The following is a 19,675-nucleotide window of genomic DNA, read 5'->3' as shown; positions in this document are numbered from 1 at the left end:
TATATATTTATACTTAGACTTTATAGATAGAAAGGGACGTATAGAGACAGAAAATAATAAAATGAAAAACTGGAAAACTATAATGTAGATGGGAAAATGTACTATAAAATACATATACTCTATGGGAGAGGAAAAATATGTGAATTGGTAAGGCTATCAGAGACACAAATGCAAACATCAAACCCCATGTGAACTTATAATCTGCCAAAAAAACCAATGCAATTTTGGACTGCATGTGCAAAGGCATTGGATGATGGACTGGATAGGTTCTGGTGTATTAGAGTTCTGGTGTATTTGGAATATTGTGTTCAGTTCTGGGCACCACCTTATCAGTAATTTAGGGCCTGGAAAAATTGATTTATGGTGAGGAAAGATCTAAAAAGCTAATTATGTACAGCTTGGCTAAGCAACTACTAAGGTGGTGGGACAATGATAACTGTTTACAAATAACTGAAGAGTGAAAACACCTGTGGGGATGAACACTTAAACCTTGATCTTGCAACGAGTTCCATGAGAGTTGATCCCCGGACCCAAGCAGAGCCCCATTGAAGTCTGGGCCTCAGAGATTCAGTGCCTTATTTACCCTCCCACCAAATAGAACTAGGTGTAAAGATTAAATTTTTAAAAAGGAAAATTCAGGGAGAATATTGGGAAAAACCTCTTGAAACTGAGATGTGGAACAGCCTCGGAATGGATGTGCAGGAAACTCTTTCGGGACTTTTAATACTGCAGTGAACAAAGCACTAGAGCAGTGGGTCTCAAACTTTTGTACTGGTGACCCATTTCACACAGCAAGCCTCTGAGTGCGACCCCCCCCCCCCGATAAATTAAACATACTTTTTTATGTATTTAACACCATTATAAATGCTGAAGGCAAAGCGGGGTTTAGGGTGGAGGCTTGACAGCTCGTGACCTCCCCCCATGTAATAACCTTGCGACCCCCTGAGGGGTCCCGAACCGCAGTTTGAGGACCCCTGACCTAAAGAAATGTACAATAAGGATCGGTACCTGGAATATGGAAAGGATGATGGACTATTTCTAACGCTAACTTGTTGATTAAAGTCCTTTAATAAAAATCATCATTCTTTAGGGCCTAAGACAGACATACTTTATTTTCAAACTGTGTTGTTCACCTTCTAAGATATTCAGCTTTAAATAATGGTAACTTCACAGCAAACCTGTCAGTAAATCTAGTGGTACAAACTCAGGTATCAAGAACACAGACTGTACTAAGAATGGAGGGGTATGAAAAACATGTTTAATAAATTTTTCAGGATGTGCCTGGCTTGTGCATTAGCTTATGCTTCCGGCATTGATTCATATCTCCATGCTTATCCTGAGCGAAAAGAAATTGAAAAGCTGTGTCTCAACATAAATAAATAAAAGGAAATTCCCATTCAACTGCTTAAGCCAAGACCAGCACATTTTGCTTTGGTTGACACAGACTTGAACTATGTGTGACAGTCAAATTCACACCACTCTGGCAGGCTCTGTGCCAGCTTATTCCAGCTTCTCAGGAAAAAAAGAAAAAGCAGCAATAACATGAGGTTTTCTCTGTGCTTGTACAGTCACTTTGCTGTTGCATCATGTTGACATTTGTCACAAACGCACAGCTCTTGGGGGGGGGGTACTGTTTTGTGAATACCCTAAAATAGCTGTGTGTGTGTGTGTGTGTGTGTGTACACAAACTATTTGAGAGAACCAGCGCTCATTGCAGAATAACAAATTAACCAAGGGCTTATGGTGCAACAGGAAGAGAGTAAACAGGAAGCATCCAGAGGAATGGTCGTGGTGATCTGAAATGGTCTGTCAGATAGTGGGGTTTAAGAAAGAGAGAGGATGTGGTCATTGTGACCGACCGACAGCACAAAAATAGATACAGCACTTAATGGCCCTTAAAACCAAACACTTAGTTTAGCATTATTTGGTGTAAATTGAGTTGGCATTTCCATCACAAGCCCCACTTTCAGGGCTTTATAACCCTGCAAGTTTAATTCACAGTTGTTCAGGGAAAAAATCTTCAATCATTGAAAGGAATGATTTAGATCTACAGAGGTTATAGTGTTTTGGTTGTTTCAGATTCTTTTTAAAACGGAACAAAAACATCTATCTAAAATAGGCCTAACTTTAATAGCTGGCATCTTTCAAGCAAACAGTTAAATTCACACCTGCTGTAATTGTACTGAAGCCAGTGGAATCACATCAAGGATTAGTTTAGCCAGCAGACCTTGGTTTGGGTTGTTGCCCTTGGATTTTTGATTGTTGTTTTAAATGGAACATTGGGCTTTCGCTGTAGGAGACCTGAGCTGAAATTCTGGCTTGGCTCACATGTACAATTATTTTGATCTCTAAACCTAGAGCCTAATAATACAACCATAATTCTGCTGCTTTGTTAGCAGAGCATATAAGTTCATTGAACCACCCCCAAATAATAATAGCTAAACACATATTTCATAGTACACGCATGCCCAGTGCACCTTTGTTTTAGTGGTCACCTGTAGACTTCAGGAAACTTTCTGCTGCCTATCCTTAGCACACACATTTAAAACAGTCATTTCTTTGTCAAATAAAAAAATGAAATGAAAAAGAAACAACAAGCAACTTTGCAACTCTTCACTGAGAACTAAGTCATACAAAGTTTAAATCTTTAGTCGCTTTTGCTTTAGCTTTGCCTAAAGAAAATTTATTAGAAATTTTTAAAATGGGAAAATTTTACCTTCACCCTCTGGAAGGGTGCTGTCCATGTTCCAGGTTGTGGGGGTGATGGGGTTGTTTGAGGAGGATGGAGGGAGGAGGTGGGGAAATCACCTTTTGCTACAGTCCAATCACAGAGATTTTTTGGCCTTTAAGGATGAATGTCATGAGTGTGTGAAACCAGAGTGTTTTGTTATAAAGGCATCTGTTTTTCAATTTTACCTACAACTGATGCTACTAAGCACCAACATCAAAACAGGGTACAAAGAAAAGGAGGACTTGTGGCACCTTAGAGACTAACAGATTTATTTGAGCATAAGCTTTCGTGAGCTACAGCTCACTTCATCAGATGCATGCAGTGGAAAATACAGTAGAGGGATTTTATATATACAGAGAAGATGAAACAATGAGTGTTACCATACACACTGTAACGAGAGTAATCAGGTATGGTGAGCTATTACCAGCAGGAGAGGGAAAAAAAGGGTACAGAGTCTTTTGTTGAATTCAGCAATATAGAACTGGGCACCAAAGATGTAGAGTATGCCAGAAAGGATGTTTGGAATAATAATGGAGAACCAAAAATCAGAACTGAATTGTCTTTCACAGATTCCCTTGCTAGCTTCTTGTTATACCACTATTTGTCTTGCACAGCTAGTAACACATCAGCTGACAATTTCCTTATTCTGGTGCTCAGTCGCTAATGCAATTTACAAGAAGTACCACCTCCTGTAAACTCTTCTGCTTGTCAGCAATGTTATTGAGCAATTCCAAGGTGCCGTACATTCTTTAGTCTCCATTCATCAGTTTGGAAACTGTACATATTCCACCACCTCCTTTTGCAAGCTATGCTAGCAAAGCTTGTTAATATAACAGTCCGAAGCTAATCAGCATGCAGAATGTTTATGCTCTCCTGTCTCCATTCACAGCTGACAACCGCTCCCCGCATAGCAATGTTAACTAGCACAGCTAACAAGCTCTATTTGCTTCATTAGTGGATCTTATGCTTGATCCTAAGCTAATGGGCTCCTGAAGCTGCCAGGTGATGACATTTCCCTAGTTTCAGAGCTCACATGTGCTTGTGTTTACAAGCTCCATAACCTCTTGCTCCAAAGCTAGTGACCCAGTGTACTTTATAATCTCCTTCGGCTTCAAGAGCTAAGTTTCCAAATTCCTTTAACCATTTACTGCAGTTAGCTAACTGCATACACATACAGCATCCATCTTTAACTGCATAGATAACTCTTAACAGAATTCCTACTGAATGTGCTGGGTCCTCCATTTTGAAATGTTCAAAGCATTGTTATTGTAACAATAATCTTATTCAGACCTGTTTAACCACCCAGTTCGAGTTTGTAAATTCATTGTTCTATGCAGTGTAATTGTAGCTGTGTTGGTCCCAGGATTTGAGAGAGACATGGTGATGAGACGATATCTTTTATTGAACCAACTTCTGTTCATGAGAGACACAAACCAAAAATCTCCAAAATCTTGGGTCAATGTTCTAACCCTTTTTCAGTAGGAATAAAATAAAATAAACCGGAAGAGACATGTAGCAATTATTTTGTCATCACTCTTATCCAGCATTAGAGGTCTCAGGTTTTTTTTTTTTTTTTTTTCCTGTTCCTTTTTTTTGGTGGATAACATTACATTCTGGTAAATGATTGCCCAACAAACTACTCTGTTTCATCTTCCTTAGTTTTGTGTGGGTGTTTTGCTCTGTTTAGAATACAAAGCAGCTGACCAAAGCTAGAAGAATACAGCGCAGCCTTCCCTGCCCATGTTTTTGCTCACCTCTTTAACATAAACATTGATACAAAATGAAAATAAATATTATAAAAGGCCTCTTTAATAAGTTGTAAAAACCAAAACAAACCTGGAGTACGTTTCTGAAGAGCTGTAGACTGCCATCATTGTTCACCATGCTGCTAACCAATTAACATCTTGGTCACACCAGGATTAAATCTTAATTATTTTTTTTACATAAATTAAGTCCACTTGATCACTATTTCTTCCATTGGCTAGACATTTGTGACCAGAATCCCAGGGCAGCCAGCTGAGGTCCCTCAATTCTGCACAGAACTGCACAGAATGGGGCAGGCAATCCCCAAAAATGGTGGATATTCCAATCCTTAGATTTACCAAGCCAGCACAAAACAGTTTCTATAGTACCTCACTGGTTTCTCAGAAGTCAACAACACAGTTCCCTTAAAGTAACCCAGCCTCAGACCTCCACCTAGACACCCAAGTCAGGTATGAGGGGGATTTCTGAAAATCTTATTAATCATATAGAAAAGGTTCTACCAATCCCAAAGGATCAGATACATTACCTCCCAGGGTAATGAATATTCCAGACCTTTACCAAATACACGCTTACAGCCAATTCTTATTAACTAAACTAAAATTTATTTAAAAAGAAAAGGGAGAGAGAGTTGGTTAAAAGAACAGTATACATACAGACATGAGTCAATCTTGAGATTCAGATTCATAACAGAGATGGAGAGCTTTGTAGATGCAAAGAGTTCTTTCAGAAATAGTCTATACGTTATAGTCCAATGTTTGTATTCAGGGTGGTCCAGTCAGAACTGGGATCTCAGTCTTTATGGCTTGGCTTAGGCTTCTGCTGTGTGAAATCTCAAGCAGATCTGAGATAAAAAGGAGTGGGACCCAAAGGTCTTTTATACAATTCCAGGCCTTCTTTGACAGGTCGGAGTCCTTAGTTGAACAATAGGCACCCATGTGGACTTTGAAGTGTGCCCAGGTCCTAAGCATAGCTGGTAATTATTCACACAGATCAACATAAGGCAATTGCCTGTTTTTCCACCATTGGCAGATGATTTGCTGTACATTTCAAAGAGAGATGAATACAGCGATATCCTATATTTACAGTTCATTTAAATGTTAAAATGTTCTTTTGATCTCTGAATTGACAGAATAATGCATAGACATGGAGCGTTTGATTACATTTTTCAGAATGGTAGCCTGAATTACCTTGTTGACCTCTACCAATATATATGTAAATACACAAAAACACAAACATTATCTCCCCATACGTTTGTAAGGGTTGAATTTGAGTCATTTATCCTGCAGGATGCTTAACCCTTTCTGGTCATGCATCACAACATTACTTAAAGGAATCTGGTTGTGGTTAATTCTAGGCTAATAAAAATCCCATTTAGTGTGATCAGTACCATGCCCCTTCACTAAAGGCCCTTCAGGACTGGAGGGTGCTCTTAGAACAAGATAATGATTCTCTTCCTCCCAACCCCCCAGCCCAAAATAGAACTCTTCCAGAGTTATACCACAAACAGTTTAAACCTCAGGTTTCAGAGTAACAGCTCATGAAAGCTCATGCTCAAATAAATTGGTTAGTCTCTAAGGTGCCACAAGTCCTCCTGTTCTTTTTAGTTTAAACCTCAAAATCCAGCTGCGCTATTGGCTTTTTTTACAACCTAGACACACCAGATTCTCCCTGTGTAGTGTGGCTGCTTTGCACTGCCCTGTCAGTTCACTCAGACCCTGAAGTTTGGTATATCTGTCCCAGGAGTATGACCCCAGTTTAAGGGTGTCTCTAGTAGTATACAACTGACAATGGCTTTTATGACAGGTTTCAGAGTAGCAGCCCTGTTAGTCTGTATCGGCAAAAAGAACAGGAGGACTTGTGGCACCTTAGAGACTAACCCATTTATTTGAGCATAAGCTTTCGTGAGCTACAGCACCACTCTTCTCCCTGCTGCAACATAGTAGGGATAAGGGAATATGGCTGGGATGCCCCAATTCAATACTGATCCCCAGCTCTGTCTTCAGACTCTCAGAGCAGCTCTTTGGTTACTCTGTCTCTGCAGAATCAGGATAATGTACAGCGGATAGTTAAGCCATCTTTACCCACACATTCCTGACTTGCAATCTATACAGTTTGACAGTAGCAGAGGATAAGAACCTTAATTTTAAACTTTTTTTAAAAAGCCGTTTATTAAATCTAAGAGGGAGAATTTAAAGGCTCATCTGAAAGATGAGGTTCACATAGGTGCAGTGGCTGATTAAGGTGCTTGACTACAATCTTGTAGGTCAGGGGTTTGAGTCTTGCTTGATCTCATACTAAAAAGCCAGCTCAGGTTCATTCATGCAGCTGCAAATGGGTACCTCATCCATAGGGCAGTCAAAAGCAGTTGGGCATGATCCTGGCCACATTGCTCCCTTGTGTACCCTTGGCTATGAAACTGACATGTCTTAAGAGTGTCAGCCTGAAGACCCATTGACTTGGGGGAACTTTGAAGTGAAACAACAATACTGAGCCCAATCAAACACAGTTTGGTAACACCAGGAATTCATATTTTTTACATACAGCCTAGAAACAAAAAAGGAGCATGTGTTTAACATGCCATTAAATGCACATTCTCTGTAAGTTAACATGCCACAGACAGCATTGCAAACCATGCTGAAATCACATGTTAGAGAAAACACTACTGCTAAAAAGATTATATACCTTTCTGGAAAGGAAACCATAAGAACAGAAAGAGGACTGTGTGTGAATTGAAACACAGCGCAATCAGGGCTCCGAGGTTCTTCAGTCTTGTCTGCTCTTTCATGCTACTTGCTCCAGCAACATTCAGTACTGTCTGGTTTATCTACCATTATCTTTCAGCAGTCATTTTATTTAGCACTCGTAATAGTGCTTTTCATTTTGAAACTGCTCTACATACACTTACTAATTAATTTTCCACAACACCCCTGTGGCTGACTCAAGCATCTTCCCAGTTTTACAGAGGAGGGAACTGAGACAGAGATTACAGTATGAAGCTAGTCTAAGATCACAAAACAAATCAGTGGCAGAGCTGAGAAAAGAATGCTGGCTCCCAGTCCTATGCAATGTTGAGCCTGATTTACTGTGTACTTTTCTATGTAGCTTTACAGTAGGGAGGCTGATTTATGGAATGGTTTATTTCTGCCACGGGATGCTGGATTGTTCAACATTCTGATGCTATGTACATAGTTTTACTGTTTGGAGATTGGATTTTATTTTTAAAAAAAATATTGTCCTGGAAGCCTGGCAATAATTATTTAAAGGGGGGGAATATTATTTGTTTAATAATCATAGTCATGCAGTATATGTGGAAAGTGTGGAAGTACTCCATATCCTAACTAGGGTTGCCAACCCTCCAGGATTGTCCCGGAATTAAAGATTGTCATGTGATGAAACCTCCAGGAATATGTCCAACCAAAATTGGCAACCCTACCTACCATATAGGCAATAAAATCAAAACCAAAACCAACCTCATAGTCCTATCTAGAGTTTGCATGTAGCTGAACAACAGCTGTTTGGCTGCTGATTTTTGTGTGTAAACTATCTTTACGTGAGTGGGCGAGAGTGACTTCATTTTCCCTTTTCATGCTCATTACTTGATTTTTACATATAACTCCCATGGTTTGTCAATGAAACTCAGTTTATTATTATTATTATTATTATTTATTGGAATATACAGTTTTTTCAATGCTTGTGGAATCTCCTGTTTAGTGGTTGAACCTCTGTGTCACCCCCTCCTGTGGACAATGGATTATGCCACATCTGAGCATTGTTTATTTGTGTAAAAGTATAAACCATTTTTCAGTTAGTTTGCTTCTCGCCCTCTCTTTACTCCTGGGGGAATTCTCCGCCAAAAAATTAAAAATTCTGCACACAATATTTTAAAATTCTGCAAAACTCTGCATATTTTATTTGTCAAAATAATACAATATAATCATGCCAGTTTCAATTAATTTGGTAATTTATTTCAAAATACCTGTCAGCAACTATGTCTGTAACAACAGACAACAAAAAAGATTCAGGAAATGTTTTTTTTTTTTGACAAATAGATTCCTTACTAGGCATATTAAAACAGAACTCTTAGTAATAATTCATTTAAATTACAGTACAGAAATGTATTTCCCTCACTTCTCAAAAGCAGTGCTCTAAGGCTTGGGGAAGTCCAGAGTAATGGAGGAGTTGATGGAGAGGGAAATAATTGCTGGGAAGGAGTCTGGATGCATGCATGATTTGTGCATGGTTTTTGAACTTCCACGTGATTCAGTGCAGACAAAAGATTGTCCTGAAATGTCATGGAAAAAGAGTAATTTTGAGTTCAAAATTGTTCAAAATGTATGGATTCTTTTTTTTTTTAAATAAAGGGCCAGATCCTCAGCTGGTGTAAATCAGCCCTATTGATGTCAAAGGATCTGGCCCCAATATTTTATTGTGTTTTCTTTTCTTTTCTTTTTTAAGTTCCTTCCTACAGCTTTACTGGGATATTGCAGGCAGGCTTGTGGAAGTACATATAAAAATTAAAAGTCCCCATCACAGTCTGTATCCCACAGAGTTGTCCTGTTCACTATGCCACATTGACCGTTCCTGTTAATGTGTGCAGGGGAATGATAGGAAAGTTGATTCCTTCAGTGACATTGGTGCACTTTTCTGCCTGTCAGCTGAGTTACTGTCAAACCAGATAAAACTGACATCAGTACCAATTATAGTTTGCTCTCTGCTTCCTCCCAAAACCCAATTAATCCAACTTTGTGTGGGGCTAGGGGCACAGAATTCACTATCCCAACTTATGGCCAGCCTGTAGGTTTCCGAAAAAGATCCTTTGCAGCAAGTAGTGCAAGCTATAGCAGCTACTCCTTTCATGTTATTTGTGGATATGAAAAATTCTCACACATGCATTCTGTTCATCGCAAAATATTGGTAAAAATCCTTTTTTTTGGTTCAGCATGAGAACCTTTATTTCTGTTTTACAACTGAAACTGCACACACTTGTATGAAAGAAGCAGCACTGCAGCAGTACATTGGTTTATAAGAGAATGCTCACAGGGTGGGGTGGGGGGGAAATGCTGTTATTTTTCCATTGCCTGCCCCCAAAAAGAGGAACAAAGAGCGTGCAGTTGCTGTTATAAATGCTTGCCAATGCACTTGGCTTGCCTGTCAGGGACTTTTTTATGAGATTAGCAGAAGTGTCTAATTTTTTTTTTTTTTTTAATTAGAGTCAGATGCTCTGTCTGGCACAAAATGGAGCAAGCTCCTGTACACCTGTGGCAGTGCAAGGGCAGCCACACAACATGCAGACTGGTGCTAACTTTCCAGCACTGACAAGGAGACCGCTAATGCATGGGTGGATTGGGGTTGGAAAAAGTTTCCTATGTTCTCTTCCTACCCCAGCATACCCACAGAACAGACAGCCGTGTTTTCCCCATACAATAGGAAGGGTATTCTAACATACCATCCATAGGAATTTTGGAATAGCAGTATCAGAGCAGATTAGTCTGTATAGTCCGGGCTCCTTGTTCGGCAGCGGCTTTCCAAGTGTGCAAGTTTTATTGTCCTCTACAGCAACTAGGACAAACTTTGGTGGTGTACGAGTATCTCACCCTGTGTTTTCACAGACCATTTTAAAAATGAAGTAATGATCTTGGCAAATTCTGAAAAATCATCTCTGATAACTGCCAAAATATTTACCACTTTTAATTTGGTTTGGATAGTTATGAAACAAAATTACTATTTTTTTCTTTGTTTACCTATGAAATTAGGGTACATAAGAGCAGGGTTTTGCCAAACATTCCTAGTGTATGAACAGATGCATACAGTAAATGGGAATAAGCACAAAGCTAGTTGACGTCTGTATGATAATTTTCTTGAAAATGTTCAAATTTGTATTAGATATTATATTAGCAACCTGTGGAACTCTTTGCCAGAGGATGTTGTGAAGGCCAAGACTATAATAGGGTCCAAAAAAGAACGAGATAAATTCATGGAGGATAGGTCCATCAATGGCTATCAGCCAAGATGGGCAGGGATGGTATCCCTAGCCTCTGTTTGCCAGAAGCTGGGAATGGGTGACATGGGATGGATCACTTGATGATTACCTGTTCTGTTCATTCCCTCTGAAGCACCTGGCATTGGCCACTGTCGGAAGACAGGATACTAGATGGACCATTGGTCTGACCCAGTATGGCCATTCTTATATTCTTATAATTTGCAGTTTTGCTTACACTTTAAAGTCTGGTTTCAGAGTAACAGCCGTGTTAGTCTGTATTCGCAAAAAGAAAAGGAGTACTTGTGGCACCTTAGAGACTAACCAATTTATTTGAGCATAAGCTTTCGTGAGCTACAGCTCCGATGAAGTGAGCTGTAGCTCACGAAAGCTTATGCTCAAATAAATTGGTTAGTCTCTAAGGTGCCACAAGTACTCCTTTACTTTAAAGTCTGCTTTCTTGCTTAATCTCCCATTTAAAAGGGACACTTTGTAATAGGAAATCCATACAAAGCTTTTATTTATTTATTAATCCTATTCCATTTTATTATTTGAACATGTTAATTTATCACCAGTTTTTCAATAGGGAATATTTGGGGAAGAAATCTCACAACATAATTTTAATATTTCTTTATTAGTATGAAGGCCCTGATTCAGGAAGGCTCCTAAACACATGCCTAACTGAATTCAGTGGGACTTAGCATATGCTTAAATTCTCTGCCCAATCAGGGACTGTAACTGGATGTGGCTGTGGAGGCTCCAATCCTGCACACACTTATTCACACAAGCAGTCCTTTTGGAATCACTGAGCTGTCTATTGTGAGTGAAGATTTGCAGGATTGGCCCGTACGCTGAAAGCTTTTCTGGGCAGGGACTTTGCCCCCATATATATGTAAAATGCTCAACACATAGTTGATGCTATAATCATTAACGAAGGGGTCCTGATGTGGTAAAGGAGAAGAGCTCATAGTTGCTCAGGATGGTACAGTGTGCTGCAAAAATACCAAAAATGAAAGCACTACTCTTTTTACAGATTGCAGAAGGAATGGCATACATAGAAAGGAAAAACTATATTCATAGAGATCTGAGAGCAGCTAACGTTCTGGTTTCGGAGTCACTGATGTGCAAAATTGCTGATTTTGGACTAGCCAGAGTAATTGAAGATAATGAATATACAGCACGGGAAGGTATGTATTCATGTATATTTTTCAGCTCTGTAAAACTCATTCTGTTAAGAGCCACAGATTTAGGCATTTGTTTAACATAAAAATGAGAAGCACATAGCACAGTGTGAAAAATGCCAGAATAATTTGTTAAATACGGTGTTCTAATGACAAAGCTGTTCTTAAAAATTACTCTGTCCCCTCATTCCAGATTGTTCAAACTAGAAAGTTTATGAAAAGTAGTTTGTACCTGCTTTAAGCAACACAATAAATTTTACAAATCAAACTAATTAACTGTTCGGCATAACATAGCAAAGCTTTTCACCTTGTTGAATTAGACAATGAACTGAGTTTTTCTTAATTGCTAAGAGAAAATGTTAGTATTCGTTTTATCCTCAAATGCATAAATGAGACATGCTTGAACATCCTTTCCACAATAGAGGTGGTAAGTAGAAGTGAGAGGATTTTAAAATATGGTTAGATTCGCTCTGCACCAGCTTGCTTGTGTAACATAGTTGGACATGAAACAAAGGATTAAATCAATTAAACATTATATTGGAGGTGTAGACCTGCCTAATTCTGCATTTCTTACAAAGGCAAAACTGCTAGGGAAGTCAAGATTCTATATATGGAGTGGAGTTAGTTAGGGGTAATGACAGCGATGCAAACTATTTGAGTGGCACAACCATTACATGAAAACTCTCATCTTTTGATTCTGAACTGATAAATGTAGGGGACAACAGAGCATAGACACTGGTGGGTTGAAAAGTGATGTGTAATTTTTATTTTTTCCTTCTAAATTTGTAAGTAAATGTAGTTGTGAAAGGTGTTGGGCTGACAACACAACAGAATGAAGTCTTCAGTTCACTCATGCAGGAATAGCATTTCATGCCTGCGAAAAGTTTTCCCCACACTATCATTCCAGTTGGTCTGAAACAACCTCTGGGGTGAGAGAATAGATTAGTTCAATCTCGTGCCCATTCAGGGTGGGATTGTAAAAGGAAACTAAGGAAGTTAAATACTGAGTTCCTGACTCCCTTAGGTTCCTTTGAAAATCCCAAATTCGATTCTTAACTTCTCTGAGACTTCCAGGAGACACACAGGGTGTGTGAGAGTACATCGTGGTGGCTCCATCTGAGCCAGCTTATAGTACATCTGTACAGTGCTTCGTTTGCAATGAAAGAGGTGCTAGGACTCAAGCAATTTTTTTACATTCATAACTGATGCAGCAAGCCCAGAAGTGCCGGGGCTATGAACTGCCAAGCCTAGAGGTGCCAGGGCTCAGCCCTGGCACAAATTAAGCACTGCATCTGTACAATAACTCTTGGACAGGAAGAGGAGCTAGTACCTTCTGAGTCCCCTAAGATAAAGACAGGATTTTGTACTAAATGCTCACTGTATACCCTATACTTAATGGAAATAATAGGTGAGTCTATAAGATATGTTAGTAGTTATATTTTTCAAGCAACATATGTACTTGGTTAATTGAGAATGTATTGTTTCTTAGGTGCAAAATTCCCTATTAAATGGACAGCACCAGAAGCAATTAACTTTGGTTCCTTTACTATTAAGTCTGACGTGTGGTCCTTTGGAATTCTTCTGAATGAAATTGTTACCTTTGGAAAAATCCCTTATCCAGGTATGGACATTTGTTTATATATCATTACATGGTATTCATATTTTGATGCTCTTTTGAAGAGTCACAGAAAATAGTTAACTGAGGGGGGGAAAGTGAATCTCTTACAATAATGGCAGCATTGTGGATCTGAAGGGTGCATACTGCAGGCTAGATCAAAGAATTTTGAAAACTCTCAGCCATTTTATATGTACCTAACACTGCATGCAACTTTGTGGGAGCTTTAAATCAGCAAGTTATGTGTAATCTAAAATACAAACCCTGCACTGGTTTATGTACTCCAATGACGTTAAAATACAAACCCTGCACTGGTTTATGTACTCCAGTGACGTTAAAATACAAACCCTGCACTGGTTTATGTACTCCAATGATGTTAAAATTGTCGTAAATGCTGACTTCCAGTAACTGTCACTAAGCCTGATTTCCCAAAGCTCACTTCACATGGTTTAATGATCGACTAGACCGGTGATATTACACGTTCTAAGACTGTGTATCACTGCTATTTGTGAGTAATGAAATGTTGCTCCTGAAGAGGTGGAATTTCAAATGAAACCAACTAAGCAATTTTGCTGTTACATAAACAGCCATAATATTTTGTCAGCATTAGACGCTACAAAAGAACAGGAAAGCGGAATCTAGAGAAGTGCTGATTTCCCATTGGAATATTGGCACTTCGGTGATAAGGTAGCTGGGACATAAGGCTACGCGGGAGGTTTCTTACATTAGGCAGACCTCATTAAGCAACCTAATGTTGATCTGTTTTTCTTTGAAGATATTTTTACAGGAAAATGCATTAGTTACGTAGTTTCCCTGGGTTAAGCAAACAGAAAAACCTTGTATAAAGGTGTTAAATAGATAGATATGACTAACAAAAACCTTCGTTAACGCACAATGAAGGTTGCCTTGTGGTACCTCATGCCTTTCCAGAACGTCAAGCACAGCAAAACTCAAAACAGCTGAAAACCAGGAAATAAAGAGTGAAAGTAATGGTGACGCTAACACAGCCTTAACTCTCCACTCTGGAGCTGGCAGGAGCCACTGGGAATTATTTGCATGCACAGCAGCTCTGTTCATGGCGTTGGTCTAGCTGTGTGGCATGGTGGCAGGATTAGTTGGACCAACTTGTGTGATTGTGATATGAGAAGACCGGGGGGGAGGGGGGAACACGGCGGCTATTTTTGTGTGGGAGCAGTTAAGCTTTGCTCCCTGTCCTCTTCCCAGTGTGAAAAGAGGTGCCTTGAGAGATCCAGTATGCCTCATTTCAGCAATGGGCTATGTAGCTTATGCCAATAGTGGGGCAGAAGTGTCTTCTCGCCTTGGGGACAGTGAGGTGGGGTACGAGCATGGTCTGTGGGTAAATGGAAGTATAGTATGAGATGGCATCCTGTGTATAAGGGTGAAGGGGCTGTAAAATTTAGCAGAGGTAGGGTTGTTTATGTGGCGTGGGCTGTGTTTGAGTAAAGGGCAGGCGTAGGTAGCTCTTCTTCAGTACATCACACCTCAGCAAATAGAAGGTGTTAGGCTCTATCTCACATGGTGACGTGCCTTGTCCCCTGAGTGTTCTGCACTATCTACAAAAGCAGAGTGCAAGTATAAATGGTATGGGTGTATCGGGGAGGATCTCAAAGAGGGCAGAGTTAAGGTTGCATTAGCACAGACTGTATTTCCTGGTTTTCAAAGGTTTAAATTTGTGTTATTTTCAGGGTTTCTAGATTCTGGTACACAGACAGGGAGCAGGGAGAGGGGTTCAGACCATGCCCCGGAGAGGCAGGGCCCCCAGATCCCAGTGCACACACAGGGGCAGGGAAAAGGTCTCAGACCACCCAGAAGGGCAAGCCCAGGAGGGGCCAGGGAGAGAGTGGCAGGACCCCTCCGGTCCTGGCACATAGATGGGGAGGGGGGCAGAGGGAGGCGCTAGGGGCCCCTCCGAATCCCGGCATACACAGCAGGGAAGAATGTGAGGCTGACAGCCCCCTTTCTCCTAATCCTCCCACTGCCACCTATTGTCATGTCCCAAATCCTACTGTCCATCCCCACCCTGACCTGAGCCCGCAAGCCCCACTCCCTCCCCTTGCTGCAGCCCTAAACACCCCTACCTCATTCCACTCTGCTCTTCTACCCCTTAATCTCCTCTCATCTCCCTGCACTCCCTACATCCCCTGCACTGTGCAGCAAATGTATGTGTCATTTCTTTTGGAAAATAGTATGATCCACTTCTGAATGATCTGCTGTAGTCCGATTATATTTCCCGGAAGTTAAAAACAAAAAACCAAGAACTGTCACTGTGCAGAAGCACATAGCAGCAACATGCCTACAGATCTTCCTCAGACTTCTGCCAAGGGTACAGTCTGAAGTTACAGTGCTGGGGTTTAGCTCAGGTTCTAGGTCCACCGGAGGTCTCCTCGAGCCATCAAGGTCATGTGAGACCAGGCTGGCTGGAAACTCTCTTGCCTAGTCTTTTTCTGTACGTGTACATTGCAGTCTGTTTGGCCTGCGAGTGTTTGTTGTTCCATTCTAGAAAGCTAGACTCTTCCTTTAATAATGTTTTCAGTATTGCTTCCCCAAAGGGGAAGTGGATGCCATGCACTAACTGAGATAAATTGTTCAGTGAGCGAGAGCCGCTGGGGGGATGACCAGAGCCATGGTTTGAGCCCCAGGTGTGTGCAAAAAAAAAACCAACAAAAAAACCTGGTAGAATCTGTAGACTTTATGAAATGCTTTTTTCCCCAAAGGGCTGTATCGAGGGAGCCCCTTGCTCAAATGACCCCACATATGGACCATTTCCCTACCCTGTAGCTCCATGAGGCACAGGAAATTTCAAACCAATCTAAGTAAGCAAGCAGAGTTTAGAACACTTAGAAAAGTCAGCCTTTAAACAGGAAGAGGTTCTCAGCCTTAACTATAGCTGAACTGGTGCTCCACCACAATATATAATTATTCATCTATTTCCCCTGGCTCATGCATCATTTATCAACTCCCACAAGCACTCCAGGAAGCAGAATGCCATCGTGTAAATACACACTGAGCTTCACCTTTTGAGGTTCTGAAGAGTTCACTTAAGAATCACCCATCTTCCTGAGGGAAAGTTGGGAAGTTTAACCACACTCCTATGTACCCACCATCTGCACTTACTGGATGGTATAGTTTTGAGGAAGAAGAATCCTAGAGGCCTTCCATCTTCCTTCTTAATATATCCCAGGGTAGTTGACAGCTGCAGATACCCATTCAAGCACAGGAGTTCCCAGCAATGCCTTCTGCTAGGTCCTACAGCTCTGGCTGTTCAAACTCTGAAAACACTCAAAGCACCACTGTACAAGCACTTCGGAGCTTTGCGTCCCAGACTGCGTGAAGCTTCAAAGGGCTAGAACAGGGAGTTCAAGCCCCGCTGGGCTAGAATGGTGGGAGCAGGCCTGCCATCCCCAACTCCATTAGGGGGGCCAGACTTTCCAGTTGCTCCTCTAATGAGAAAGAGGGGACGGGTGAGTCTCCATCAGATTAGAATAGGGGGAAAATGTACTGACCAGGTCACCTCCAGAAAAGGTAGAGCGAATGTAGGTATGTTCAGTGCTCCTGAAGACTCTGATCCAGCAAACCACTTAAGCACATGAGTGGTCCCATTGAAGTCAAGAAGTACTGAAGTCAGTGGGACTGTTCACATGCTTAAAGTTAATCATGTTTAAATGCTTTGTTAAATAAGGGCCTGAATATGTGAATGGGTAGCAGGCCCAGCAGACACCCACTCAACATACTAGCGTGAGTTAATCAACCATTAGGCGCCACTTCCTCAAGAAAGTATCAGGTGGAAGTTGTGTGTGGTTGGACGATTTGTGGTATCCTCCCTAAAGCTGAGGTAGTCTGATACATATGTTTATCATAACTGAACCCAAACGCTTAACATTTTGAGGGTCACCCAATTTACCTATCCGTGAGTATCGTGAAGTTTGCTATTAAGATGAATTATAATTGTGAAATGTAAAAGGAGTGCCTGGGTTTGTGCAGAGATATTAAAAGAAAAACCTAGAACCTCATAAAAAATGTGTTTAAAAGTTTCGCAACAAATTCTATTTTCCATCTTTACCTCCATAAAAGCAGTGCCATGCTGCCATTTATGCTTTGTTCCAGGAAAATATGTGGAGTATATTGACAGTACAGTACAGCGTTCCACCCGTTTGATTTTAAACTAGTGAGAGAAAAGGTGTCCTTTGAGAAAAGTCTGGACAATATCCTCCCCGAGGACTTTTTTTGTTTTGTTTTGTTTTTTTTAAAATACCTAACACCCAGTGCAGTCTGATGCATCCCACTGGAAAAATAGTAATTCTTTGCAGGTATTTTTATGAGCTACATAGATAATTCATATATGTCAGGGATGAATTAATTGTTGCCAGAGATTGGAAGGGGAACTCCAACCCTTACATCACACTGTTGGCAGGTTTTAAAAGGCTCCCAAGAGCTTTCTCCAGCACAAATCTGCACAAACTGGTGTGTGTGTGTGTGTGTATATATATATATATAATAATCTTTGTTTCATTTGAAGAATTGAAAATACAAAATCTCCTGGTTTATATTGAAAATGTGATATGAAGAGCCAGCATGTAACCAAAATAACTGTGGGACCGGCAAACAACTGCGAAAACACAGCTTAGCACATTAGTTGGGTTGGATCAAGTCTAGGATATAACACTCCAGGAAGAAAAGTACGTCCTAACTTTGTCCTACCAATATTTAGTAGCCAGGCAAAGATAATCCCTCAAGAGTAGAAATAATAAATAGTATAAAATAAATAAATAAACATAATCAGCTCTAGTAAGAATACCTTACAACATTTTTTTACTAATAGTTGAAAACTAGCTAACTAAATCTAAGGTCTTATATGCAGTCAGTTTAAAGCTCTGTGAGATGGTTTGAATTATATTTGACAAGGGGTTAACACCAGTGTGAAGAGAGCATAAACATACAATTTGGCAGAAAGCATTTCCAGTCAAGAAAACTGAGTTTTTATGAACTCTGTTTCTAAGTTCAATGGCTATTTTTCTTCCTGATAATCTTGAAGTGATTAGTGGGACTTATAGTTACAGAAACTATTTTGAAATATAAAATGCAAATATCTGATTTTGTAGGCAAACAATTTGAACCAGTTGTTGAGAAACTAATTTCCAGCTGATCGTACAATATGTCAAATATTGGATACATTCAATGGCATCATCTGCTCTCTATTACACGTACCTCCTTTCAGATCTAGATTCTCCCTCCATACCTGTGGTCAGTTACTCCTAACAATCACCAATACTGGATGTTAGTAAAATAAGAGGGCTCAACATAAGGAATTGGTTCTGCATCCTGCCAAGTTTAACGGCTAACGTTTGTTAGCACTGCCTCAGACTCATAAGTTAGCATCCTGTATAAGATTATGACCCGTGTAAGAGATGTGCATTCAGGATGAATTTCAATTAAGTAATATATGGTTCTGGTGAAACTGTTCATTAAGAAACAGTCTACCCATAACAGTGTCTTGGAAAATTAGAGACACACTGCTACTCCTTTATATCTTTAACTTATACCAGAATATATGACAACCAATCAAGCTGTATAGCTGGGAAATATTATTTATTCAGTATACACATTTGTGTACGTGCTCATGTTGTGTCTTGGCACGTGTACTTAAAATGTGTCATTAATAAATGTTGATTAAAAGAAAGAACTCCCCATTATTCTCTTGAAAACTAGAAATCATGTTTACAGGTGGGCTTTTCACAAATTGGCTGAAGCACAAAATGGGCGTATTTGCCCCATGCATTCAGAATGTAGCAGAACAGTAAAGGTGCAGGGCTTGATCTGGCAAAATGCTGAGCATTCTAGCCCTGATCCAGCAAAGCACTTAAGTACATGAACATTCCCATTCAATGGCACGATTCACTGCTTAAAAATAGGAACACACTTACGTGCTTTTTGGGATTAGAGCCAGAGTGCTTAACACCCGGCAGGATGAAGCCCCTGGTGAGCAACTGTTGTTCTTGTGCACTGACGCTCATCAGATAACATTATTAAATCGACAGAAATAAAGTCATTGTAATAGAGCATCGGAGCATTCTGCATGGAAGATAAATGTCTCATTGACTTGCTCTCTACTTGTATTTTCCGTAAGCGCCTTGACCTTTGCTCTGCATTTGTGTAGCAGCAAGAGACTCTTGTCCTATGACGACATCCAATTTCACTGATAGTCTCAAAAGCAAGTGCATTTGCACTAGTGTAACTGGGACCATTTCAATGCTTTTCACCATATGGAAAAGTGAATGCAAATATTAAACATGGGCCCAAATGAAGAGTTCTGATCCAGATCCAGATTTCATAGCTGAGATCTATTTTTGTGCTGGACTGAAACCAAAACCCTGGATCCAAACATCTCT

At 40.2% G+C, this 19,675-nt stretch overlaps 1 protein-coding gene across 2 annotated transcripts in view; it reads left to right on the top strand.

Annotated features, from left to right (window-relative positions):
* LYN (LYN proto-oncogene, Src family tyrosine kinase) overlaps nt 1–19,675 on the top strand; it is a 91,246-nt gene that overhangs the window by 59,751 nt on the left and 11,820 nt on the right. For both annotated transcript variants that reach the window (XM_074944359.1, XM_074944358.1), the window contains exons 11-12: nt 11,506–11,659; nt 13,143–13,274. In XM_074944359.1, coding sequence (XP_074800460.1) covers nt 11,506–11,659; nt 13,143–13,274 — 286 coding nt within the window. The remainder of the gene's footprint in view (nt 1–11,505; nt 11,660–13,142; nt 13,275–19,675) is intronic.

Source organism: Natator depressus, chromosome 2, assembly GCF_965152275.1.
Source record: "Natator depressus isolate rNatDep1 chromosome 2, rNatDep2.hap1, whole genome shotgun sequence".
NCBI lineage: Eukaryota > Metazoa > Chordata > Testudines > Cheloniidae > Natator > Natator depressus.
The sequence above is the reverse complement of the archived record's forward strand: the minus strand, read 5'-3'. Positions and strand labels throughout refer to the sequence as shown.